Source organism: Lepidothrix coronata, unplaced genomic scaffold, assembly GCF_001604755.1.
Source record: "Lepidothrix coronata isolate B3197 unplaced genomic scaffold, Lepidothrix_coronata-1.0 Scaffold0, whole genome shotgun sequence".
Classification (NCBI taxonomy): Eukaryota; Metazoa; Chordata; class Aves; order Passeriformes; family Pipridae; genus Lepidothrix; species Lepidothrix coronata.
This window is the reverse complement of record NW_016690180.1, coordinates 1,593,900-1,620,231: the sequence shown is the minus strand read 5'-3', so window position 1 is coordinate 1,620,231 and position 26,332 is coordinate 1,593,900. Positions and strand designations below refer to the sequence as shown.

Below are 26,332 nucleotides of genomic sequence, written 5' to 3'. Positions count from 1 at the left end.
ATTTTGTTACAGTATGTCAGGGAAGTTTTTAAATTGATCTACTAGTTAAAACAAAAATGTGAGTGATCACAAAGGCCAGACGTCTCTAGTATTTTTCCTCTTGTACTGAGTATACCTGCTGTAAACCGGTTAAGATGATTGGGATACTAGACTAGACATTTCACAAGTGAAATCTGGAAAGAGTAACCATTCTGAACCTCATTGGGATTTGCAGGTGTCTGTTGCACAAACTTGTAAAGTAGATGGTGATGACAGTAAATTAGCTCAATTGCTTGTGTTTGTTGTTTAGAAATGACTGGGATCCTCCTGACAGAAAGGTAGATACTCGCAAGTTCCGTTCTGAACCAAGAAGTATTTTTGAATATGAGCCAGGAAAGTCATCAATCCTTGAACATGAAAGACCGGTAAGACATATAAGTGAAACGGGTAATACAGTAAGAGATTTGGTGAGAGGTTATCTTTTTATTATTTACTACTAATAATAACTACTTAAGGAATATTGAAGGTCCTTTTTCAAATACAGTTTTGCAGCAATTTATCTTTGCTGTTATCTGATGGTTGTGTTGAAAATGTGGGTTTGGCTTAGTTGCTAAACTTATATCTTCTGGTGTTTCCAAGAAAACAAATCACCACTGTGCAAACCTCATGGATGATGAGCAGAAGTGTGAATTAATGGAAACTGCTTTTTCGAATTGGTGTGCATCTCCAGCACTTATTTTCAGTAGTATTATCCGCACATACTACTGATTAATTAATGCATAAAAATAAAGTATTTGCATTTTCAGGGTATGCGTAATTGTACATCTAAGGAGATTTTGGTCAAATACTGGTCAAGGTTGCCGAGAGAGGACTCACTTGAACACAGCCCTGAGCAACCTGATCTGATCAGACCTACTTTTGACAGCAGGTTGGGCTAGATGACCTCTGGAGGTCCTTTCCAACCTCAATTACACTGTGATTACTGAGTGTACATTAACATATAATTAGAAGCCTTTATTCCTGCTTTCTGAATAATGATTGCAATTACAGAATTTTTCACAGGCATGTCTGATAAAGCTATGCTTAATGCTTGCAAAATAACAACGGAGGTTTTCATTTCCTGAAAGATACATTCACCCAACCCTTCCAATTTACCTTTATTCTGTCTTAAGACTTTCTTATTTTAGGAAAACTGTTATGTATCAATGGCAATATTTTCTTTTCTCTGTCTTTTACTCTGAGGTTGAAGTGGTTGAGAGAGTCCAGTTTTAAAGAAGAGGTTTATGTAATCGGTACTGGATTATTATTTGCTTAGGTATTACATGCTTGTTCACTGAATTTATTTTGCCAGTTTAAATTAAATTAGGGAAATAATTGAATTTCAGAATATGTAGCGTGTCAACAGTGAGAAACACCTTTTCCTCTGTTTTTGTGGTCTTTGCAGTAGTTTGATTTTTGTTAGCTAGAAAAACACCAAGCTCTTTTTCTGTGAAATTAAGTTCTCGAAGAACTGATACATTTTTCAAAGAGGAAATTGGCATTTCTATAGGAACTGCTAATGAATCAATATAATTAAATGGGGTTTAATATCTGTTGTGCAGATGAACTTAACAAATAATTTTATTTAAAAGGCATTTTATCAGGCAGTTTTATCAATATGGAATTTCCACTGTTGATAAAGATGCTCTTTAGCTTTATGCATTTAGATACTTTCTTTGAACCATGTTACAAAAACAAAATACTTGGTTTCACTAAAGCACTTGCTTCCCTTGTGTTCGTTGCATGGGATATAGAAAGCAGAACTAACAACTTACAGGATGATCAGCAGAGCAGGTCAGAAGTTTTTTCTTTGTGTGTGTAGGAAAAGCTAACATCTCAAAACAGTGCATTGGTTCCAAATTCAGATGAAAACTCCAAATTCTCAACTGTGTCAGGATTGCTTAAGTCTTCCATCTTGATAATCTCAAAAGATTTGATTTCTAATGTCTAAAAATTTGTTCTGATGATACTGAAAGTATTAATAAAAACATGGAATGTCAAATAAATACAGTTCATTACTATTGCACAAGATGGACATTTATAGTATCTGAACTGAAAATTCATACTTTATTAGTTTTCTCAAAAACAAAAAATCAAAGGGAGTTTTTATAACACTCCAAATCCTAAGGTTTTTTTCTGAAATAAGTTAATTTCCACGTCCACAACATTGTAGTTTTGATGTCAAAATAATCTACTGAAATATAAAATATTTACAGCTAGCTTATATCATAATAAACAAGATGGGTGAGGTTTGAAAGATCAGAATTCCCTTTTTTGATGTAGGTACTAGATTAGAATCAGTTGTAGTTAATGTGGAGATTAGAAACATGGGAACAATATAAGAAATTGAGATTCAATGCAAGATTTAGTGGGAAATATTATTCAGCAGATCCTCGTTGATCAAAAGAATGTGAGAAATAATAAATCTAAAAAATTGACTTAGTAATAAACATTAAATGGATAGACTGATTGGGGATAACTGACTAATTTTGTTATGGGTAAAAAAGGATGAGTGTAATTTCAAACTGCTGTACCATGTAGCAACCTTCTGCCATGAAACAGGAAGTTAATGTGTTTTCTTCCATAATTTGAACTTTTATACTTGTGTATGTAAGAGTATAAAACAGCAACAAAAAGTAAAAGCTTGGGATTAGTCTTTTGAGATTACAGGTAAAAGTAAGTGATATTAAGGCATTAAATAGTCTTACAAGACATGGTGACGAAGCTCCTTTTTTTCCTATTTCAATAAGCCCAGAAAACATTACTATTTCTTCTAATATTATAACACTGGTAAGGTGGTACATAACTTGTTTTGATGTATATTTCCATCTGCAATGTCTGCAGTTCAATTAAATGTTCTTTTTCTCCAATGTCATCCAAACCATGGATTTGTTTCCTAAAATGCATGTTTAACTTCTGTAAATAAGTGTATGGTAGTATAATAACTTAATTCTACTCCCATGATCATGAAGTTAAATTTTATTATTTATTAGTTTTTACCTTGTATCTGAGAAGAATTCCTTCATATATGTACATTTCTCTATTTCCGCAGTAGAGCATGTAAGAAAGAATCATAGTGTTGCTGTAAAAAAAGACTTCATAAAATTGATACAAGCAATAGTTGCCTCTGTTTTCATCAGGTGTTTTAGTCTAAGCATAGAAGTACACGTGCTAGTCAGATAAAACTGAAAGGTTAAATTTTAGTTCTAGATTTTTTAATGTTTGTTCAGTATACAAATTTTCTACTGATCAGAATAAATTTTAAAAAAATAATGTTTTGTCAAAGACCAAAAAATAGACTTGGCTTGTACTTCTGTTCTGTTTTAGTTTAGTTTGGTTTTTCCAGTAGTGAAAAATTCGACATTTTCTTTATAATATGTGAGTTTGATTGCTTTTGACATCTTAAGCTGGTTATCAGAATATTCTGCTTGGTAAGTTTTAATATGTCATTAAAAAAATATTTCTTCTCACAAAAATATGGAGAGACTAAGTCAATCCAGTAGTAGATTTGGAGCTATTTAAAAGTAGTCAAAAAAAAAGGCAAAAGCAAACTCTTTAGAGGTAATAAAATGAGAAAACCAAATTGACAATAGGCATCTCAGCCCATTATTCTAAATAGGCTTCAGTGTGGTGTCTGAATTTGCAAATGCAAAATGTTGATTTGACCATGCATATAAGAACCATTTAACCCACAAGTTTAAATGCACACTTTCGGTTGTTACCTGTGAATGTCTATTTGTGCGTATCAAATCAAGCACAAACAAAGCTTCATGTGACACTGCAGATGTAATTTTTTTCAAGGACCATATTCTTCTATGCTCGAGTATGCTGATGCAGTGTTGTGTTGACCATCTTATGCAAAAGGAGTGAAATTACTTGGTGGTCTTAGGTAGCATATTTTCAACAAGTAATCAAAACATTACTAAATGACTAGATGAAGGATAGAGTGTTGGAACATGACTTGGTTTGACTGACAAGTCATAAAAACGGATTTTCCTTTATTGCTTTTGCCTCCTATTCCAGTAGTTTGGGAGATATTTTGTGAGACTAAGCCAACTGCAGTTTTTAAGGCAAAGGGATTCAAGTCTCTTAGAAGAGGAGATAATAGAAAAAGGTCCATCAGCAAAACTGAATCCAAAAGCCAAACAAAATCAATTGCCTGTGTATTGATCTGAGTAGAACAGGGAATGCAGAGTCCTTTCTAGAACTGCCAGGCAGCAGGGAATTTGCAGACTTTAGTGCTCAGTTTCTTTTTGTTTGCTGCCCTCTGCGGTTTAAGCTGTGAATTAAATTAGGACTTGTGTGCATGGAGTAAGTTTTACACACTTCCTTGCAATCTCATTTTATTTGCAGAATACCACACAAGAAGAACTGAAAAATTAGAAACTAGTTAAAATACACTATTTCTTGCTTTATACAAGGCTTTTAAAGCTTGCAGTTAATTGTGAGAGTATTTGAATATGAAAAGGGAGCCAACTCCCATACTCGTTTTTGTCTCCTTGGCTAGCTGGGTGGAAGCCCAACAGATCTGACAATCCGTTCTGCCTCCCTGCAAGGAGAGACACCGGTTCATCAATGTGTGGGTGTGGGGCTGCTGCTCTTCTGGGCACCTTGAGGCTCACAGGGCTGATGCTCGCTATCCAAGGAAGTAATGTCAATAGGCCTGGATTTGTAGTGCCAAAAGCTCCACAATTTCAACCTGTATGTATTTCAAGGGATTTTTTTATTTATTTAATGTAGATGCACCCATTTGTTGATATTAACATTTCTGTGAAAATTAATTTATTGATAGAATAGAAAGATAAAAACATGCCATATTTCAACATATTGTAACTTAGATTGGAGAATGGATGAAAAAGAATTGTTTAGTACTGTTTTCTCAGATTATTCAGATCTAAATTGTGGACTTTTTTTTTTTAAGGTAAGCGAAAAACCTTTGAATACGCCAAGTGTTCTCTGTAATGGGAATCAAATTGATATATAACAAAGTTATCTTCTGCATTGTGAATCTGTCATGTTTTGCTCTCATGCCTTCATATCTCTGTAGAAGAGAATCATGATGTTTTTCTTAAAGTAATCATAGTCTCTATTAAATTCACAAATTTTTAGTGGTCAGTTCATGGAACTAATTTCAGTGGTGTTTCTCCACTAAAGACTTAGGTGTCTATAGTTGAGTTCAAACAGTTGTCATTAATACTGCTGAGTTACAGCTCTGGATGGTGGAAATAAAAGGGCAAAACTCCAGAGGAGCTTCACTTCCTAACCCTGCTGTGGAGCACAGCAAGTTTTTCATCAGCTTCATTCACTTCCCACTCCATTCACACTCCCACTACTTCCCTTTCTTGAAAGGATATTTTGAGGATAAGTGTGTAGAACAACAGTCGGGGTCCAGATATTGCATGAACAGCTCATAGATATGTGAGCACCAAGGTAGTTCTGAAGGGTTGTTGGCCTTTCTATAGAGAAGAGTGGAGAGTCTGTCCCAGTAACATCAAAGTCAGCAAGTAAAGTGCTGTAAGATATTTAATTGTCTGAAATGATCAAGAGCACAGTGTTATCTGTTGCAGAAAACAGAAGTAGCTGTATGTGATTGTTTTAGCGTGTTGGTGACAGCTTGACTCCGGAGGAAAAAGTGTTACAGATTTGATTACCAGTGTTATTCTGTATGCTGCGCCCTGTCTTCTTTGACGACTGCCTTCTAGGTCACACAATAATTAGTGTCTGAGTTCTGATAATTACAGTTATGGAGAATCCAACTTTAAATTCAGAAATGTCTTTAACAAGAGGATTTCTCTGTTTCAGACATCTTTAAGCCAACAGTTCACTGTAATTCTGTGCTGCATGAAAGCCTACGTTGGTTCCTGCAAAGAAGCTGGAGCTATTTAGAAAGTAATTAATGCAGCCAGGTTTACAGTTGATTAGATATCCCATTGAGAGCTGAACTGTTTTGCACTGTCATGTTTTCATGCTACTTGAATAAATCTGTCAATTATTATTCTGTTCACTGAAGACTTTCCTTAATGCTATCAATTGCTACTTTATCCCTTAGCTGGGAGAATTTTCAGATGAAAACAATGTTTTTCACTGTGGGAAAAAAATGCTTCATTGCGTCAACAAGGCTGTATGAGATAAAGTATTACACAGTACTGCTGCAACAAATAGTATGGAATGCATAATTTTTTTGTTCCGTAAGTTTTGACTATAGAATTTAAAATATACAAGTTCCTTTTTCATATGCTGAAGTGGCTTTTTAACATAGTGATGCTTGCATGATGCATATTCCTTATCTCTGCTCAGCGCTTGCTTCAAGACAGCAAGATCCAGAATTAACATACTTTGTGAGAAGACGAGGAATGACCAAAAGCAATACAGATAAAGTTATGTCTTTATTGCTGATCAGATGGGCAATTTCTTGCCTATGCTGGAGATGAAAATCACTTAAACCATCTTCTTAACTAGGAATCTTTAGTAGAATTAAATCTACTTAACTAATGCAATGATGTTTAAAGAAAAGTCAAAGAGTCCTCTTAGCTTTAAAAGTGTAATTTTAAAATGTTTAACAAGTTCCAGCGCTTGGAAGAACATCAACAAAAATAAAAGTTTAAAGCTACCGGTCCATGTCAGCTCTTGAACAAGAATATTCTCTGTCTTAAATACCATCTTCATTCTTTGATTTTATTCCATTTCTTTCCCCATATTTGTTTTGTCTTTGTCTGTTTGTTGTTAAAGTGACATGGCATTTCTGGCACTTTGCTCAGTGTGTACCTTTTCCTTCCCTTTTCCTTCACAACTGCTCCAGACTGATCGCATAAACCCTGATGACATAGATTTAGAAAACGAACCCTGGTATAAATTCTTTTCAGAACTGGAGTTTGGACGTCCGGTAAGTGAGGACAGAATATTAATGTTTACACATTAGGAAAAATATTTTTATGATGAGGAATTTAAATTACCAAATTCAGCAAGTATATGGCAGTAAAATTAATATGAGTTTTTTTTTAGAAAGGGCGATAAATTCATCGCATTTATTTTTTGAAATAATATTTTTTTCAAATAGACTCTTAATTTGCCAGAGCAGTGGCATTAGTAGCTTTAATATGGAGTATGTGTAAATATGTAATAACAAGATAAATTGCATGATAAACAGGAGTACTTTCTAGTCTAGACTTTTCTAGTCTCCCTAAATCTTTTGCATTTGACTGGATTATTTTTGAACAATCTTTTAGAACAGAAAAACATGTCAGTTTGCTTTAGGGATGCTAAGTTACAAATAATGTATTTTACTTGAAGGAATGTATCTACATTTAAATGTAGGAAGCCATATACAAATTTCTTATGGCAGTAAATGCTGATTTTTTTTCCCTATTTTCCTCTCTTATATGCATATGTGCAGAATACATATTTTACACTTGAACACAGAGATATTGGTTTGCTCTGTTTTCAGGCTGGACACCTGCTTGTACTGACAGAGTTCAGTTCTGCTCCAATTTTCACAAATAGCTAGTATCGATAAAAGGACTTGGGCAAACAGATGCTGCCTTAGTCCTACTGCAAACATTTATGTTTAAAATTATAAACCTGAAGAGTTCCATCTGGTTGAAACACCTAAAAATCAGAAATATCTCCATTTTTCACCTTTGATTTCCTAGGCACTTGCAAATCTGCAAATACCACAGGCTTAATTGTATCTAAGCACCAAAGGCTGTTTGTGTATTTTTTACAAGGGTAAAACAGTAGCATTGCCTCGAAGCAAGACTGAGAACTAGGTTTCACTTCCTCCCTGCACAGTGTCTCAAGAACTCGGTTGAAGATGCACCTGCTCTTCCTTTTGCACACACCCTCTCTCACTCCACAAAGCTCAAATTCTTTCCTGTACACTCTAACATCTTTAGGAATAGGATAACAAATGCCTTCGTCCCAGAAGAATGTCTAAGGGGACGGTTAGAGAATCCAGACAGGTGGAAAACAGGAGTTCAAATCCCCTTAGAAGAAGGAGGGAAGTAAACCCAATCATTCGCTCAGTCTTTTTAAGTATTCTGTTAGCTCCCCAGGATTCTCACTGTGATTTTTTACTTAAAAAACCAAAAGCATCTGCCCACAGGCAGAAAATTCCAAATAGACATGAACTTGAGAGTGTCAGAATTTAAAATATTCCCATTCTTTTCTTTCCCTGTTAGCCAACAGTTCTCTGGAGGCTCCTCAGAATTCTAATTAGTGACATGCCAGGCTACATGAGGAACCTAAGCAGTTGACACAGGGCCATGGAGGGCACTCTGGAACCAGATACCTTAGTCACTTTTTGTAGCTAGCCATAAGCCAAAATCAGAACTCCCAGCTACTTCAGTGAGACCAGAATAGAAAGCAAAACTGCATACACTCTTTTAAAAATTTAATTTTTTAACTGTAACATTTAAAAAAATTACCAATTGAATACCGTCTGAAATTTTTAAAAAAAAAAAAGTTAAATGTATCTGGGTTTACTTTGTTGTCTAGTGGTCTATAATGTATCACATTTTCACTGATTACTTTTTATCTCCCTTTATCCAGCCATTCAAGCCCTATTGTCATTCCTCCCTCTAGGTGGGCAGAAACAGTCCAGATACATTCTTCTGATGAACAATATGTCGACAATAATTTATTGATAATGATAACCGTTAAGATAAAATAGATTGAGATTTCTCCAGCAGAATGTAACTCTAGTGCTTTACACTCTTCTGTCTCATCAGTATTAAAAACTGCTGGTATTTATTCAACTATCCCAGTTGTAAATTTTACCACCTAATGTTACTAACATTTAGTAAGATAATTTAAAAAATATAACACATTCATCCTTCCATTCTCCTCGTGTGTGTCACTCTTTGTATCTGATGCTGTCAACACTTAGTTTCTAACTGTGTCACCTTTTCCATATGTTTCATTCCTTGCTGCCATTGTTTCTACTCCATTTCATCTCTACACTTCTGCTTTTATGATGCAGCCACCTAAAAAGATTTTGGACTATTTTCAAGAGAGTTCTTCTGGTGTTTCCAATGAGGTAAATGAATGATTCTTTTTCGGATGATTCTCTTGGGAAGAAGGGTTGGAATGCTCACCATTTATGTCTTAAGTCTGTTAAAATTTAGTGGTTTCCTTCTGATAGCTATGAGACATTTTTAATTCACAATCATTGTATCTTTGTCTTCATATCTTTCCAGATCACTAGTGCAGTTGGATGTTGATCTTATTATCCTAGGAACTGTGAGTCCTTATCCCCAAAACTTCTCAGAGATTAACACTCAGAATTACACAACAGTCCATACGTCTCTAACTCTTTGACAAATTCCCACTTTTCAGAGTTGGGCAGGTGCATTGCACAATTAATCCATCACTACAGTAGTATTTTTTAATTAAAATATGTGACTTCAAATTCTGTATGTCAAGTGAAAGCCTTTGTGGCTAGGCTGTCATTTCTCCAATTAAGTATTTATTGCTACGGAGCTAATCAGATAAAAACCGCAATTAATAATCCTCTTGTAATTTAGAATGTTGCTACTCCAAATAAAATTCATCAAGATCGGGTAGTGGGCTGTCGTTGCCCTACTCTGAGTGGGAGAGATTCAGGCTTTCATTCCTTCTCCACTCCCTCCCCATTTTTACAGCATTAGGGCAAAAGTCAGTGACTCCTATAATGGCAACTTTGCTTCATGTGGTGGCTTGTATTCGTGATTCACTCTCATCTTCTGTAGTCTCTCCAAAACTTAACCTCAAATTGTGGTCTTAAACTGTTAATTGTTTGCAAATTACTCTGGTTTGGTTTTAAGCTCTCTATATATTTAGAAAAACCTCGTAGTTGGGAAATTTGGGTTCAGTTCTCTGAAACAATAAGCTTCTAGGCCTTTGCTAGTTCTTTTTAGTCCTCTGTATATCAAGGAAGACAATTTAAAAGCCCTAACATGACTGTTTGAAATATTCCCATGTTCAGTAGGTCTGGGTAAAATGGCTATTAAGTAATATTGGTTTTCTCTTTAATTAACTTACAAAAACTTCTGTCTTTAATTTTGAAACTTTAATAATCTTTGAATCTGATAAATCATGTTCAAAGTCTACAGCAACTTAGTATTTCTCGGGGGGGTAGGGCGGGAGGACAATATTCAAAATAACTTGATAAAGTATTAGAGCCATTAGGCAAACAAGCATGTTTGTTATTTACAACTTTTGGCTTCTTTTCCTGACTTCACTTTCGGTCATCGTTAAAGCCTTGATGCCTGAAAATGGCTAAAATGTAGGCTTACTTTTAAATGTATATCTCATTTTTTTAGTAAAACCAAATCAAGCTATTCAAAAAAGTCTGTATTTGGTAGTTTGGAGTTGTCATCTCCAATATTAAATTATTTTTGGCAGGTGGCTTTTATTCATGTAGGGCAGTGTTGAATATTCTGGGAGATGACTAATTAGCTTTGGAGGTGGGGGAGTAGGGGAGATGTGTTCAGTTGAACCACCTGAAAGTGGGTCAGTAAATACCTAAGAGCTGATAGGACATCTACAAGCAGTAAAACAAGCAGTAAAAAACAATCATATCCACTGTTTACTTTCACCTTTCCCTACCTGCCATATCCGTGAAGCTCTACCTGGGGATAGAACGTATAAACTCCACACACACTATAAAAAAATAACATATGCCCGTGGTAAAAATTAATATTGTAGAATGTGCAACATACAGTGTCTTTCATACAGTAAAAACTTCAAAGGTGGCGTCAAATAAGGGTAAAAGGGCAAGTTACATTCAAGGTAATAGGAGAGTCTTAAAGGATGAAAAGCAAAAGCCATACAGTAACCCAGCAGTCAATTTTGGCGTGACACACATTTCTAGATGTCTTAGGCTGATCACTAACACACTGTTTATGCCCTGGAGAATGCTGTGGATAAAGAAGTTCTTTCTGGTGTGGTTTCCATTGTGTGATTTACCCACTGCCTTCCATAGGAGGCACTGGGGATCTGTTCCACCCCTGGTAGTTACATCATGGTCTTTATAGCCCTGGAGCCACTACAAATGGTGGAAAGTAATCCCTGCCTCATGGCCATTTGGCCGCCATCATGTCACAGATGGTTGCTAGTGGAAGTGGTTGGCACCTGCACAAAAAAAAACCACAATGACAGTCTACCTGCAATGTTTATGCCACTTCATGCAACAGTCCTAACAGAGATCACCTTCCTCTGCTGGTTCCAGACCATGGCAGTGACTGATCAAGATGAAGATAGTTGTGGCCAGTTTTGAAATAAGACTCTGATGTTTTCCAGAACAGGCTCAAAGTTTTATGGGAAGCGTAGGGAAGCACACTGGCCTGAGGCCTTTGCTTCACTGTGGTTATACTGGCTGTTGGTGTGAGCAACTCTGCGTCTGACTTCTATGGTTTTATAGTAGACAGACCTCATAATATTGGCTATATATCTTAAAATTATTGAATTTTAATAGTAGTGGGAGAGTTGTCACGAAGTACTTTTCAGATTTCAGAGGATGTAAAGAAAAGCTTGAAAATATGAACTGTATGAACATTAAAGACTCAGGAATAAATACCTTTCTCTGAATGTATTTGAAAAAAACCAAATAGCATGATACTTAGTTTGGACAGAAGAGGTGATCAGTTGTGCACTCGTCATGAACCCCATACACGTTCCAAATATTGAGAAATAAAATAGGAAGTCTTTGAATTATTAGCATCTTTTAACTGTTTACACCTCAGCTACCATTCTTTCCAAAAGTTGAAAGGTTTCTTACCTGGTTTGGATGTGATTTAAATTAGAGTTTAAAAGTACTGAGAAAATTGGAACTATCTTAGCTCAAGTTTTAGATAACATTTGCTTCATATTGTGCTGTGTTTGTGTAGTTCTCCCCATCCCACAGTATAATAAATTTTAGTGTAATACAGAAATTAAAGCTTTAGTTAGTGTCTTAATGGGATCACTTGGTATGTGATGCAGGTCTTAAATAACAAAGCCGACTGACAACTCTAACTGAACAACTGTATTGTTTTTATAGTCTCCCACCTGTAAAAGTAGTTTAAACAGTTACTCTTGAATGTCATTTAAGTATACGGTCTTATGAAATCTGTTCCCAAGTATTCTTAGACTACAAGTGACTTCTAGAGGTATACCAAAGTGTCAGTCAGCAAGTCCGGGTGAAGTTGCAATTCATGAACTTGCAATTCAAATCACTGAGGGAAAAAAAAAAACTATACTAACAAAAGAAAGCACTTGTACAGGCCATGAGTGCTATTACCTCTGCAGTTCTCGAATACAAAGTTTTTTCCATACAGAGAAAAAGTCAAGAAGGCTCTTTATAAAGGGAAAAATATTTCCTGCAGCTTAGAAATCTATATGATAGTTCTGTTTTAGTCCATTGGGTTAGCTCTGAAATGACATGCCAGGAACTTGAAACAAGTTTAACTCTTGAACCTCACTGCTTGGAGAAATACCTCAGAGATTGTGCAGTTTGTTCTAGATTCATACCTAGTTACCAGAGTGTAGTATTCTGACTGAAGGCTTGAAATGGTTGATTTAAAATTTGTAGTCATGTATGGTTGACTTTATACTGATTATAAAATTATGGAGCAGTACTCCATTCCATCTTCCAGGGTTCGTACAGTAGCTACTTCCATAACTCCATGAGCAGTGACTAATGTTCTATGATAAGAACTGTTTTTACCAGGATTATAAGGTGTGGCTACAAACATCATAGGAATTACAAGTTTCTGGCTGTAATTGATTGTGAGATTTTGGTGAGTAACTTTGCGAGGGGAGGAGAAGCTTTGCAGACCTCACTTGCACATGAAGGAATTATTTTCAGATTTTTATGTTTCTATAGTAAAGGTTTGTTTCAGCTGTGCTGTATCTGTTTTTGAAAAGTGCATGGAAAACTATGATTTTGGATCACTATTTAGCAGTGCTTTAATGGAAAAAACATTACTGAAGTAGAATAGGAAATGAAATCTAACAGTGCTTTTTAAAAGCTGCATAACTGTTCTCATGAAATATCACTGTATCTATGCCAGAGTGCCCAGGATGTTAATCATCATGGTCCATTTTTATAGGATTTGTCACAGAGTAACAAAGAGTAATCGAACATGATAAGCAAAAATTGCCACTCTTTTTTTCAAATACAAACATATGACAGGTCCATGTATTTGTTTTCACAGGCTTCCTTATATCATCACTATTCAACAGACAGAGGCCTGGACAGGCCCTGTAGGTAAGAAATACTACACATTATTTCAGCAGTCACAGATTATCCAGCTTTAAGGGTCTTCTCTGGGCCCTGAAATCAGCAGATGTGAAGAGTCAGATTGTAACACTCACCTTGTGAGCTACTGACAAAATAGAGATGCATGGAGAAAGTGTTCGTATTTTGATACTGATGTGTAGATTTTTAGTTTTGCAAGCAGTTACTCTTTACATTCAGAGTAAACTATACTATGTTCTGGGTCTTTCCACTCACATTCCCGAGCTTCTGTCTCAACAGCATTTTATCATTTAACCTTACTGCCTGCAGGACCCTTAGTGCTGTTTCCCTGAGCATGCTGCCCCAACTGTTCTCAATCTCTTTTCCCTATCTTTGCATTAAAGTTCTAGTTCCAACAAATAGTCTAAAAAAACTTGATGCATTTATTTCAAAGAAAATGGCATAGTATTTTTGCATAAAACTTTAAAACAGTCAGGTGACGAACGAATTATCATTTCCTTGTGAAATATGCTGTAAGATGTGTGAGACCAGTGTTTCATCACTTTACGTGGTTTTGATGTATTTGTTCTGGCATTTTTTAATTTATGAACCAATAATATAATTATGAGCTTACTTTTTAAAATCCTAAATTCTGATCTCAGAATTAGACTGCTACTTATACTGCTTTTTTCTGTAGTTCTGCAAGTACTGCGAGTGACTTCAGAAAGCGAAGGAAGTCAGAACCTGCTGTAAGTCATCAGAGGGCACACAGTGATCAGAATGCAAACAGATCTAACCTGGGCCGTACAGACATACAAGGCCCATGTACCACCCTTAGAAAGCCTTTAACTAGCTCGTCTCCTTCTTCCCCGTCAAGAGCAAAAGGTAAGAGGAGGCTGTGTTTGTTAGCAGAAAACTTCTGATGATGTGTTGTACAATACATTGGTAGCAAATGCAACTGCCCGCTGTTGTTCAGTGCATTTCCTCAGGAGATGTGATGTGAAGCAACAACTTTGGGACTTTCATGAAAGGCTAACTTGTTTATTCTTATGTGTGTAATTTTAAGATGAAAAGCTGGATTTGTAACAAGTAACAGTTTCAACTGCTTATTCTAACAAAAGAAAATTGAGTAAATGAAGAGTATGAATTCTACCACAATATATAAACCTATAAATTTTTATTAACTCCACTACTGTCTTATTAGGTTATTGTGATTTTAAAACTAGTTTTAGTATATTGAGAAAGTACAGGACAAATGACCTTTAAGACTAAAGATGTGTTTCCAGGATAGTAGGCTTTTTAAATCTATAGCTGATGTCTTAGACACTGTCAGTTATCAGGACCTAAGTTAATCAAGCAAACATCCATAGTCTGATTTTTTATTTTGTAAATCCTTGGAAGTACTTAGTACAGCTGATACAACCTAATTAGCTTCTTTTTTTGCAAGTAACTCACCATTCTATTACTGTTTTTCACATCTCTTCAGAAAAGAGATCACAGAATCAGTTGTTCATTTGGGTTTGGCCGTTTTGGTAGATTTTTTTAGAAAGACAATAGGCTTCCAGTAAAACATATGATGGAAGTCATATATAGAGTAACACTGAATACAATGTGTCTCCTTCTGCTGAAATTATTATCATTATTATTATTATTATTCACTTAATTGCTCTATTTTATAGCTATATTAATCAGCAAACCTCTCTAAAACTAAACTCCCATTGAAAAGAACATAATATCCGGTCTGCAACAGAATGAGACAAAGAAAAGCAGTATGAGACAAAGAAAAGCAGTGAGGAATAGTAAAAGTGAAGTGGTGGAAAGCAAATGTATTTTAAACCTGATGTTACAGCAGTAATTTTAGAAGTGGATAAACTTATCCATTTTGGTTACCAGGCCAGGGAGTAAAAAGTTTATAAACTCCGTTTACCTGCATATACATTTGACTCCACCTAAACACTTTCTGTGTTTGAAAATCCTTCAGTTCAGAATATCTACCATAGCTAATTAACTTTCAGAAGGTGTCCTAACTGTATCACTCCATTCTCTCCCAGCATTATGACACCTGTAGAATGTTATTTTTTCTTGAAATTAACCAATTTTTTAAAGAAGGAGCACGCTATAAACTGTTTGATCAGCATGAGTTTTGAAGTCAAGTGTTTTGATTTCTGATCCAGATTCAGTTTTCTCTAGAAAGCAGATTGAGCTGTTTGAAGCATCTTTCCTGAACCGAATGTCATTTGAGACTGTGTTTGAAAGTTCAGTGCAATTATGAAAGACCACAGTTCCAAATTTGTCTCATCATGATTTCTGCATCTATCATGCGCATAAAAATATATCTTAAAACTTGCTTGAAAACTTGGGCTTTGTTATGGAAGTCCATCTAAGGGTTATTGTTTTTTCTACATGCTGGTTAGGCTAAGTAAACTGATACATCTTCCTTTACACCTGTATAGCAATTCCTGAGCTGCCTTGTTCTGCCCTCGATAAGCTGTAGAAAGCAGCACTCCCTTCAGTGCTATCACATAGGGAAAGAGTGGGCTATGAAAAACTGGGAGCAATTTCCTATTTGATCTTATATAAAGATTTATCTTTATCTTAACTATGTTAGAATACAGATGCTGCAAACTCTCTGAGCATTATAGAGCTTAAAAATTCTGAGCAGCTTCTTTCGGAATGCTGGAAAAGTCAATATTTGACTGAGGTCTATATTTGTTGTTTGGCTTCATCTTTAAATCCTTTGCAGCTTTTATCTTCTGTTGACCTGCTTAAAAATTGGTATTAGTGCTTGTTTTCTTTGTTGCTCTGGTGGGGGGGGGGGTTGCTGAGGGGATAACATCACCATAATTCATAAGGAATTCTTTTTATTGTTCAGATTTTCATGAGTGCATTTTTATAGCTGTAAAGTAACTTAATTATTAGGTCTGCTGTCCCAGGCTGTAGGAGACTATGTACTGACCTAAACTGATAGATGCACTAATTGCTATTTCTTTTCTAGTCTTTCTAATGCTTACTGATGCTAATTCCAACTTTCTGAATCTTTTAATTTCTGGCAATGTCTCTTTTTTACCATGCTGCTCTCTGGATTATAAAGGTGGGGATATTAGCAAAGTATATCCATCCCTTTTAAGTTATTCAGTGCACAACCACAACACCTCAAATGAATTAGATTACTGTAGCACTTACAGGCAACATTTAGCTGTTCCAAATGATTCAAGAAGGGCAATTAGCTACAAGAATGGCTGGCAAATGACTCGCCAAAATGCAGAAGTCTGGAGCAGCACAGAAGAAAATGCTTCTCCAAAGAGAAAATCTCGTAGCTGTGATGATCTGTTAACAGATGATCGTGATAGCTTTCCTGATGCACAGGCCAAGGCTGAAAGCATGGGCTCTCTGTTATGTGAGGAGGATTCCAAAGAAATTTGCTCAATGAACTGGAACTCCCCATATGTTGAGGGCCGTGGTAGTGGTAGGTCGAGAGTTCGTCACAGATCTGCACACGACGCTCCAGGTTTCCTGAAAATGTACAAAAAGATGCATCGCATCAATCGCAAGGACTTAATGAATTCTGAGGTGATTTGTTCTGTGAAGTCCAGAATACTACAGTATGAAAAAGAACAGCACAAAGGTATTCTTCAAGGCTGGAGAGAGTCTTCTACTGAAGAGGTGCCCAGAGACATGGTGCCAACCAGAATATCTGAATTTGAAAAGTTAATTCAGAAGTCAAAATCAATGCCGAACCTTGGTGATGAAATGTTGTCAACTGCTACATTAGAGCCTCCTAAAAATGGCTTGTGTCCAAAGAGGCGATTTTCTATCGAGTCCTTGCTGGAAGAAGAAACTCCAGTCAGACATCCCTCTCAGGTACAACAGAGCTACAAGTCTAAAACCCTGGTGCCAATTCATATTGAAGTGACCAGTGATGAGCCACAACGATCACATATAGATTTTTCAGACAGTGATCAAGACGGAGTGGTTTCTGATCTCAGTGACTTTATCCAGATAGAGGGTTCATCCTTTTGTAGTGAAAGTGACTTTGATCACTTTTCCTTCACATCATCTGAAAGCTTTTATGGATCAGGCCATCACCACCACCACCATCACCACCACCACAGGCATCTCATTAGCTCCTGCAAAGGGCGATGCCCAGCATCCTACACTCGCTTCACTACCATGCTAAAACATGAAAGGGCTAAGCAAGAAACCACTGAAGATCCAAGGAGACAGGAAGCAGAATCTGGCCTCTCTAAGATAGCATTCCTGGTCAGTCCAGTGCCTTTCCGGAGGAAAAAAAGTGCAGCTCCTAAAAAACAAACCGAAAAGAAAAAATGCAAGTCATCTGTATTTGAAGCACTAGATTCTGCACTTAAAGACATCTGTGACCAAATTAAGGCTGAAAAAAGACGGGGAAGCTTGCCCGACAACAGTATATTACACAGACTTATTACTGAGCTGCTTCCAGACATTCCAGAAAGGAATTCATCTCTTAAAGCTCTGAAAAAGAGTCCCATGCACCAGCCTTTTCATCCACTGCCTCAAGATGGTGCTATCCATTGTCCACTGTACCAGAATGATTGTGGAAGATTACCTCTTAGTGCCTCTTTTCCAGACATGGATGCAACTAATAACAACGATAGTGCACTGTGTTTCCAAGGTGGATTAACTTTCTTCCCTATCCTTGTGATTGACTTATCCAGCCTTACTCCCTGTGTTTCCCACCCTTTCTCATTCCATTTTTGTGTTGTCTATAAGAAGCTTTCATCCCACAAAATTCTTAATGAAGAATGTCATTTTCACATAGGTGTTGAGGATAGACAAATTTGCTATCTATTCACAAACTACAGCAATCAGAACAACTGAAGTAACAGTGCATTTCAACTAATTGATTATTAGTTCTATAAATTACAGTAATGTTATTAAGTATTGTGGGGGTTTTTCCCCAAGAAAAATATCTTACAGAAAGGGAATTCATGCATCCTAAGATGCTGGTCAAACTGAAAACAATATGAAGATAATCCTTCCTTTATTAATTAAGAAAAAAATTTGCATCTAAAATGTGTTGTTATTTTGTTAAATGTAAGTGATTAAAATGCTGTTAATTCTGCCAGTATCACAGAAAGTTGATTCTGTTTTCTTATGAATCTAATGCTTTATATTACTTTTTGTGAATAGATGTTAAGGTCATTTTAGGAAGTTTCCATTTCCACTGTTCAAACAATAAATTTCCAATTTCTGTGGCAGCAAAACTAGTTCTTTTCATAGAATTTTAATATATCTGTAAAGTTTTGAGAAATTTCCTATCCTCTTAAAAGGGAAGTTCTCAATAATCAAAACTTGAATGAAATTGTCGGGGTGAGTATGACCAGTCTGTAGTTTAAGTTACTGCTTTGAGCTGTTTGTTGCTGTGCTGCATCTTTTTTTTCTCAAAAACATTTGCTCAAGCCTAAAGTGTTTTTAAAGTTTAACCTTTTAATATTAAAAGAAACAAACTAGATCCATAGCAGGAATGCACAAACTGTATGCTAGATGATTTAGATTAATAACTTTGGCAAGTCTGTAGTTTATTTCTCTTTTTCAGTGCTACCATTTCTTAGTTTAAGAATTCTGCTTCTAGACATAGAGTCCTTTGACAGAGTATCTTTGAGAATTTAATGAAATTACAAAGCTATTCTTGAAATCACAAATGGATGTAAGAGAAAATGTCTTTAATATGTAAATTAAGCAATATTTGATCAGACCCATCTTACCTTTATTCTCACATCTTTTTGTGTAACTTTTGCAAGCAGCACAATAGTAAATATGTATTTCAAGAGAACTCAGAATTCAAGCTGTTACCATCTCTTCTTAACTAGTTATAACAGACATATTTAGAATAAAAGATTTGGTAAAAAAAGGGCTATAAAACGCAGTTGAGGATTGAATTAATCATACATGAGGCCTGGTCATGATTAACCCTGGCTGACAGTACTACATGATGAGACTAAGGTTGTTGGAAATTGCACTGGTCACATATTACAGTGGACTTCTGATAGCTTCTTCAGCTGTGAAGGAGCCTGGCATAAAGAAAGCAATGCACTCTGTCAACATTAATATCCTTTAAGTGGCGTGGAGAATGAGTAAAGCAGAATATTCCGTTGATTTCCATCAGCACCAGTCATGGCTGAGCTCTACTTCAAATCAAGTTTCCTGTTTGTTGGATCTGTGTGTGTCTCTTACAGCCACCATCACACAGGGACCCCAAGTTCATAGCAAAAAACCACTGAAAACTACCAATATTGGCTGCATAAAGAGCTGTAGAGAAATAAAGGAAATTGTTTTTCCTAAAGCTTCTGCATTTTCACTCTTTTTCCATGTCCTTCTCTTTCTGCTAGAGAATAAAGAAAAAAAATAATAGATATGTTTGGAGGCATTGTATCTTTAGGTTTGTGCAGTGAGTATAGATCCTCATTCAGGAACACATGCCATATCAAGAAACCTGTCCAGAACTGGGACTGTGATACACTTACTGGGAGTGACATGCTTGCAACCAATGGCAAAAATAATACAATTATCTCATTTTTTACCTCCAATATATTTATCAATAGCTTCAATTTTTTTGGTTTAGCCTATAGCCCACTAGAGACCATTTACATCTTTTTTCTGTAAGACCCAAATATAATGGATGACCTACTTTCAGTTCCTTTCTTTTTAACCACTTGTACTCCTTTGGAAATGTATGAACTTGGTAAGAACAGATTGTGGGAATGAAGTCAAAGAAGACAAACATCTATCACGTTTTCACTACCAAATATCACTGTGACAGTAGGAGACTAAAACAGTAGTTCTCAGAAGTTGAGAGGCAATTCATTTCATCCTCTGATCTGAAATAGTTCTATTATATTTTCATTTCACATTGGCAACTTGCAGAGCTATAGAATGTGTAAGATTTTCATTTTATTCTTATTAAAACATTAAAAGATACCGTCCTGTAATAAACATTGGTAAACTGTATTTTAGAGAAGTCTGCCACATAGATTGGTGAGTAATGATTTGTATTCCATCTCTTAAAACAGAGTTGTTTTTATGAAATAACTTCTTTTTAAATTCCCTTGTGCTGCCTAACATGTGCCCCTGGTAAAGTAGAAATGCATCTTAGATCACTTAGGAGGAAACAATGTTACTTCACTATTTTCTCATTGAAGCATGCTTGAATCATGTTTTGTGCATGTAATTATGTGTTTATATTGTTGGCATTCCAAAACAGTGTCATGCAACCTGATGAAGTCCCAGTACTGCTGTCATGTCTTCCACTTGGCCCAGTAGGGGTCCATCCCTTTGTACAGGGAGGCATAATTTTGCTCTCTTGATCCTCTCTCATATCTTTTCTTCTGCTGTGGATCAGAGGACAGCCATTGCCTTTGCTTAAGAGTTAGTATCTTTTTTTTTTCTTTGAAGGTGTACTTAACCATCATATCATGTGCTTTTCTTTCTATTAAAGGTAAAATAATAGATTTCAATATCTTTTCACCTCCCTAATGAAACCAAGAAGCATTACACATTTGAATGGTTTTGTTTACCGTAATTTCACATAATTTCTGTTTTCAGTAGACCAGGAGTCTCCTGGAAGCTATTCTTCTGCTTTCACTGATGTGGGCCGATTTACTCCAAGGGAGAGAAGAGGAACTACAGACAAAGAGGTAGTGAAACAACAATGAATAACACAGCAATATCCATATGGGAAATCGGTAACATATTTGAGACAAGATTTGTGTTGGTTTTAAGACACTGTAATAATGCAGACCAAAGGAACAGTTACTTATCATATCATCAGATGGGACAGCATCTTCCTTTTTCATTAAGGAGGATTGGCAGTTCAAGAAATTAAAATAATATCAAGCTTTGTAAAATAAGCTATGGACTTCCATTTACTATTAAATAGATATGAACATAAATTTACTAGTTCTTGATAGATTCTGTCAAAGTTGACCAGAGAGGGTGTTTGGAACAGAGAAGAGCAGATGTGACTGGGGAAAGGCTCTTTTGAGATCCAAAGCATCACACAAGGAAACTGCCTTGGCAGTTTAAAACTGATACAAAGCATCTATATTTCACCATTATTTTTGTTTGGAAAAGGAAAACCACTGTCGTTGGTGTGTTAGACAAAACCACTTCTCCTAAGAGCAAACACTAATGTTTGTAACAGTTGGTGATGGTAATTATATACTGGTTACTCATATTAGTGCTTTGGAAAAGGTTGTGAAAGCAGGCATGTCACCGTTAAAGTAACACAAAGTATCACTGAAAAGTACACTTTGAAAAATGAAGTGTATTATTTAGTATCTTAAGAATACTTATAGATGTAACTGTAAATGCACTCCAAACAGGCTTCAGGGATTTTATTCAATCATAAAGTACATTTAAATTAACCAACATCTACAGACCATGGATTGTTAACATTTTTCATTGTTTTTTATTAAAATATTGCACAAAATAATGGCAGCATAAGAGGGTACTATATTTTAATTGCTAATATTTAAGGGTTTGCTCTGGGCTATCTACCTTGCTAAATGGTGGTACAGTTAGAACTGAATTCAGATCCATTTACAGTCCACTGACGTGTTTATATTGCTGCAATTTAATTAAGAGTCTGATTTCAACAAAAAAAAAGAAAAAAAAGACTGCTTATTACAAAATAGAGGTAAAAAATGTTCCAGGAGCTGAGTTATGTGTTCCTTTTAAAGAATCTCATGACATAGAAAATCATTTTTCAATTTGAAAATACATAAAATACTTAAATTACAAGCCATTTTTAAGATCACTGTAATTTAAAAAGATGAAAGAAAGGCTTTTCTATTTCCAGTCTGTTTTGTAAAGTGTGAAGTATTTTGTATTTAATCAGCTCCACTGTTCTTTTAATATTATCCTCTTTCTTCTGTTATTTGCTTTAGTAGTTACAGTACCAGCTGTACCAAAATCAAGGAAGAGTGAAAAGGGTTTAGCTACAGTTGATATGAATATCACCTCCTGTCTAAAAGACTGTTTTTAACAACAGCAAAGAACAGGAAAATGCTTTTAAATGTAGGCTTAGACCTGTAATGGAAAATTGTATTAGTATTACAAAATTCAAATAGACAGGACCCCTGCAATAACTTTAGGGACTTTTTTGTTATAGTGAAGACAATGCTCTAGGTATGCTAAATTTGCTAGCCTTTAAATTACAAGTAGGGAGAGAACCCCGTCAAGAACATGTGGAATAAAAGAAAAATGCAAAATTTACAAGTGTCCCTTTTTATTCCTCTCATAAAAAGATGCACACCTTTACATCCTTACAAGTAGCATCTCTCAGAAATAGTATAATCAGCTCATGCTAGTCACTAGTATATCCTAGAGAGAAATTTTTTTAAATGTAGCAATCTTATCTGTGCAAGTACTTGCAGAGAAACACTGAAGAATTTCACCAAATACCCTCATGTAATACTGTTTATCGCTTCTGGCACCTTCCTCTGAAGTATCTGGTGACGGTTACTTGTCAGCTGCAGACACTAGATGAGGGAGGCTGTTGGGCCGGATCACAGTTCGTGTTTTCAGCAGAGCTTTGAAAACAGTGAAAGTTTAAGTTTCAGCTGCACAGGTGAGGAGAGGTAGGGCTGTTTAACAGCTTTATTTTTGAAACAATATTGAGCTTGCATGTACTTTGTGATAGAACTTGATAAATATATGATAGGAGTGATATAATGTGATTGCCTGTAATAGCAAGAGAGCTGCACAGATGACTCAGGAGATCAACTCCAGTCCTGTGTTTCTCAGACTTTCTTAAAACTATGAATGTGATTATAGAAATTCAAAATATTCCCAATAATTTCCAGCTGTCAGAGTAATTTCTCATATATACGTATATATAAGTGATACAGTATTTGCAATTGAAATTAGCCTAAAGGTAACAAGTTTAACAGAGAAAGCATCTAGAGTACTACAGAATATTAGGTGTGTGAATTTACATTGTACCTAAAAAGCTATTTGCCTACAAGTTACATTGGTGTAGTTAACTTTTTTATTTACTTTGGTAGTTCTGTTACACATAAAATTGAAAAGCAGTATGTACTAAAATTTAGCTGCTATTTCTGTTTTTAGAAAACTAAGTCTCAAACACTTAACTGCCTTAAAAAAAATGAAAGCCATATATTTAATTGCCTATTTCTGCAAGAACCACTGTAAAGCACATCCTTTTCACTTTGAGTCTTGGTCACCTTTTTAAAAGTTGAAACATGTTTATCATATAGTAATACTACCTGAATGTATTAATCACTTTGCCTGCTTTTCAGAAACTGCCAGCTAGAGCTGTATATGACTTTAAAGCTCAGACTTCTAAGTAAGTACTAGACTTTTGTTCATTTAAGAATTCATGATTCTGGAACTTGTAGCAGCTTAACTGCTGTTTAAACCAGTTTCAACAGCAAATGCCGTGGAAATGAGGACCCTGCTTGCACAGGTAGTCTCTGCATTAGCAAACTGTGTGAGAAGTTACGTTGTAGTAAAAATGTCTTAAATTATTATATCCTCCATTGTATCTGTTAGAACACATGAATGGCTGTGCATCTTCAGCCTTCTAGAGCACGGGTCCTGAGGGTCACCCACTGAATGCTTTTCGTTTGTTGTGAATTCTATTCAGGTTACACAAGGTAAAGTGCTTAAAATACTGTCACATATAATGGGGTTATAAAAATTCTGTATAATGCTTCAACACCTTCCTGTCTGTCTTAACATACACAGGCTCTCTGCAGGATGTGACAAGTCCCATACCAAGACAACAGTGGTCCATAAGAAAGACAAGATCAGGAACCACTAATTTAGAATATGAGACAGTTGAAGTAGAGTGCCTGTATTTCATTCCTGCTGTTGTTCCAATGATCCAGGGCATTTAAACAATATTCAGATATGGCCCAACATTGACACTAGAATTACATTAGCTGTGTCTGGGAGAAAACTCAGAACCTGAATTATCCAAACAGCAGCTTAGCTTTTGAAAAGCCAAATGGATGATGCAGCAAAGATCTCCCAGGCCAGGATCTGAAAATATTTTTAGTGATTTCAATTATTCCCCTTTTTTGGTATTCAACATTAAATGTATCACAGGCTCTGAATATCAGAAATGGTAAGAGCATGATCCTGTGTTCTTCAGGCTTCTGAATAGCTGTCTTGAAAGAAAAATGTTAAGAGCAGAAGCACACCATTCTCTGCTATGAAAAGGTAGTGATAGGCCATAGAGACATGGGATATACATTCTGGTTTTCTCTACTGATTTCATAAAGAACATCCCTCTCATGCCTGTCATAAAAGCAGTACTTAAACAGGTGATCCAAAGACATCATACTTGCATGCAGATGCTATACTAAATGCTCTGGTAGGAACTAGCAATACTTCCTTGGAATCAAAGTGTAAAACAGGCCTGTATAACTTACAGGTACTAAATGTAAAGCTATAAATGTGAATTACTTGATTTTATATGGAATGATCAACTGGTAAATGATCACAGCCATGATACTTTTTCTTCAAATGTTTGTTACATTCTGTTTCGGTTCCAAACTGTAAAGATCTCAGGAACTATGCAGGTAGAAGAATTAAATGTAAAGCTATAAACATCTGATATAAATAAATTTGTTACAGAGAGCTGTCCTTTAAGAAAGGAGATACTGTCTATATCCTCAGGAAAATTGATCAAAACTGGTATGAGGGTGAGCACCATGGAAGAGTTGGAATATTCCCTATTTCTTATGTTGAGGTTTGTTCTGTTTTAATTTTCTTTAATTAATTTGTGTAATAAGTCCATAAACCACATGAAAATGATGAAAATCTGTGGGTTTTCTTTTTCCTTAGAAACTTTCTCCTCCAGAAAAAGCACAGCCTGCCAGGCCACCTCCCCCTGCACAGATTGGAGAGATTGGAGAAGCTGTTGCCAAATACAATTTCAGTGCAGACACAAATGTGGAGTTATCACTTAAAAAGGTACAGTTTAGAACTATCTTCCATCAAAACACCATGAAAGTGTCTACTGCTATACCAAATCAATACTGTGCTTTGGTGCACTCAGCATTCATAATTTGCCATGCACAAAGCAATGTCATGGTAAGAGACTACTAACATAATAGGTTGTTGGCTAGCAGTCTTTCTCAGCTACCTGAAAATAGCATAAATGTGTTGTGCATGTAAATTGGATTGTGGTAGATTATCATATGCAATCATCTGTTAACTGCCCACATAAATATCAAGTTTTCTCTTTAATTATCCGTTCCTTTTTTTTCATAATTATTCCTAGCTGTCACTATTATTATGAATCTAGAATAAATAGAAAATTACAGAAGATAAAAGATACAGGAAAAAGGCTCAGAGATTTTTTTGTGAATGTATCAGTTCTTGCAAATATTTCATTTAATAACAGTCTGCTTTTTATAACATTTTATTGCCATTCCTATGCACATCCTGGTAGTTATACTGTATTGCACATAAGTTAAATAACTGTTTAATTTCTGAAGTTTGTGAGACGCTGGAATATCACCACTATAGAGAAACTTTATTATTGCAGATATTAAATACTCATGTGTAAGTAGTATGTACTTCTTATCCACTGGGAAGTTCTGCCTCATACATTTGGGTTTTTTAAAGAATTAGAGTTCATAAAAGATTTTCAGTGGGTTTTTTTCTTTTGAAATAAAAGTAAGAATATGGTTAGTTGTTGCTGACCTAGAGCTTAATCCAGCGCTATTGAAAATGAGTGTTTTTTACTCATTAGAAATTCATAAATGTCAAAGAGGTCTAAAAAACAATCAGGAATAGGAACTTAGAGAAATTATGGGTTGAGGGTAATTTAGTGATTTATTTCTTTTTAAAATTACCTTCCATGTTTATTGTGGTGGTCATAATCTTGACAGTTAAATCTGGGGTTTTTTTGAAAAGTGAACTTGCACTGGTTTTCTTTTGTTCCATCTCACTAAAGATAGTTTTAGTGAATTCCACCTATCAGCTACAGAAACAAAATTAAAGAAACCCAAGAGAATGCAAAATTAATTAGGAAGGATTTGTTACAAAAAGGCATGTGATAAAAAGCACATCATGTGAAACAAAGAAGGGGTAGCTCATGAAGTTTCA

The 26,332-nt window shown here is 35.6% G+C and overlaps 1 protein-coding gene across 40 annotated transcripts in view; it reads left to right on the top strand.

Annotated features, from left to right (window-relative positions):
* Positions 1-26,332, top strand: part of SORBS2 (sorbin and SH3 domain containing 2) — a 217,500-nt gene that overhangs the window by 173,048 nt on the left and 18,120 nt on the right. For 22 of the 40 annotated variants that reach the window (XM_017819476.1, XM_017820381.1, XM_017820228.1 and 19 more), the window contains 10 exons: positions 290-404; positions 6,818-6,901; positions 8,996-9,052; positions 13,191-13,243; positions 13,911-14,098; positions 16,305-17,864; positions 20,795-20,886; positions 23,512-23,558; positions 24,854-24,968; positions 25,064-25,192. In XM_017819476.1, coding sequence (XP_017674965.1) covers positions 290-404; positions 6,818-6,901; positions 8,996-9,052; positions 13,191-13,243; positions 13,911-14,098; positions 16,305-17,864; positions 20,795-20,886; positions 23,512-23,558; positions 24,854-24,968; positions 25,064-25,192 — 2,440 coding nt within the window. The remainder of the gene's footprint in view (positions 1-289; positions 405-6,817; positions 6,902-8,995; positions 9,053-13,190; positions 13,244-13,910; positions 14,099-16,304; positions 17,865-20,794; positions 20,887-23,511; positions 23,559-24,853; positions 24,969-25,063; positions 25,193-26,332) is intronic. The other 18 variants (XM_017821365.1, XM_017821283.1, XM_017820966.1 and 15 more) reach the window with 7 other exon arrangements.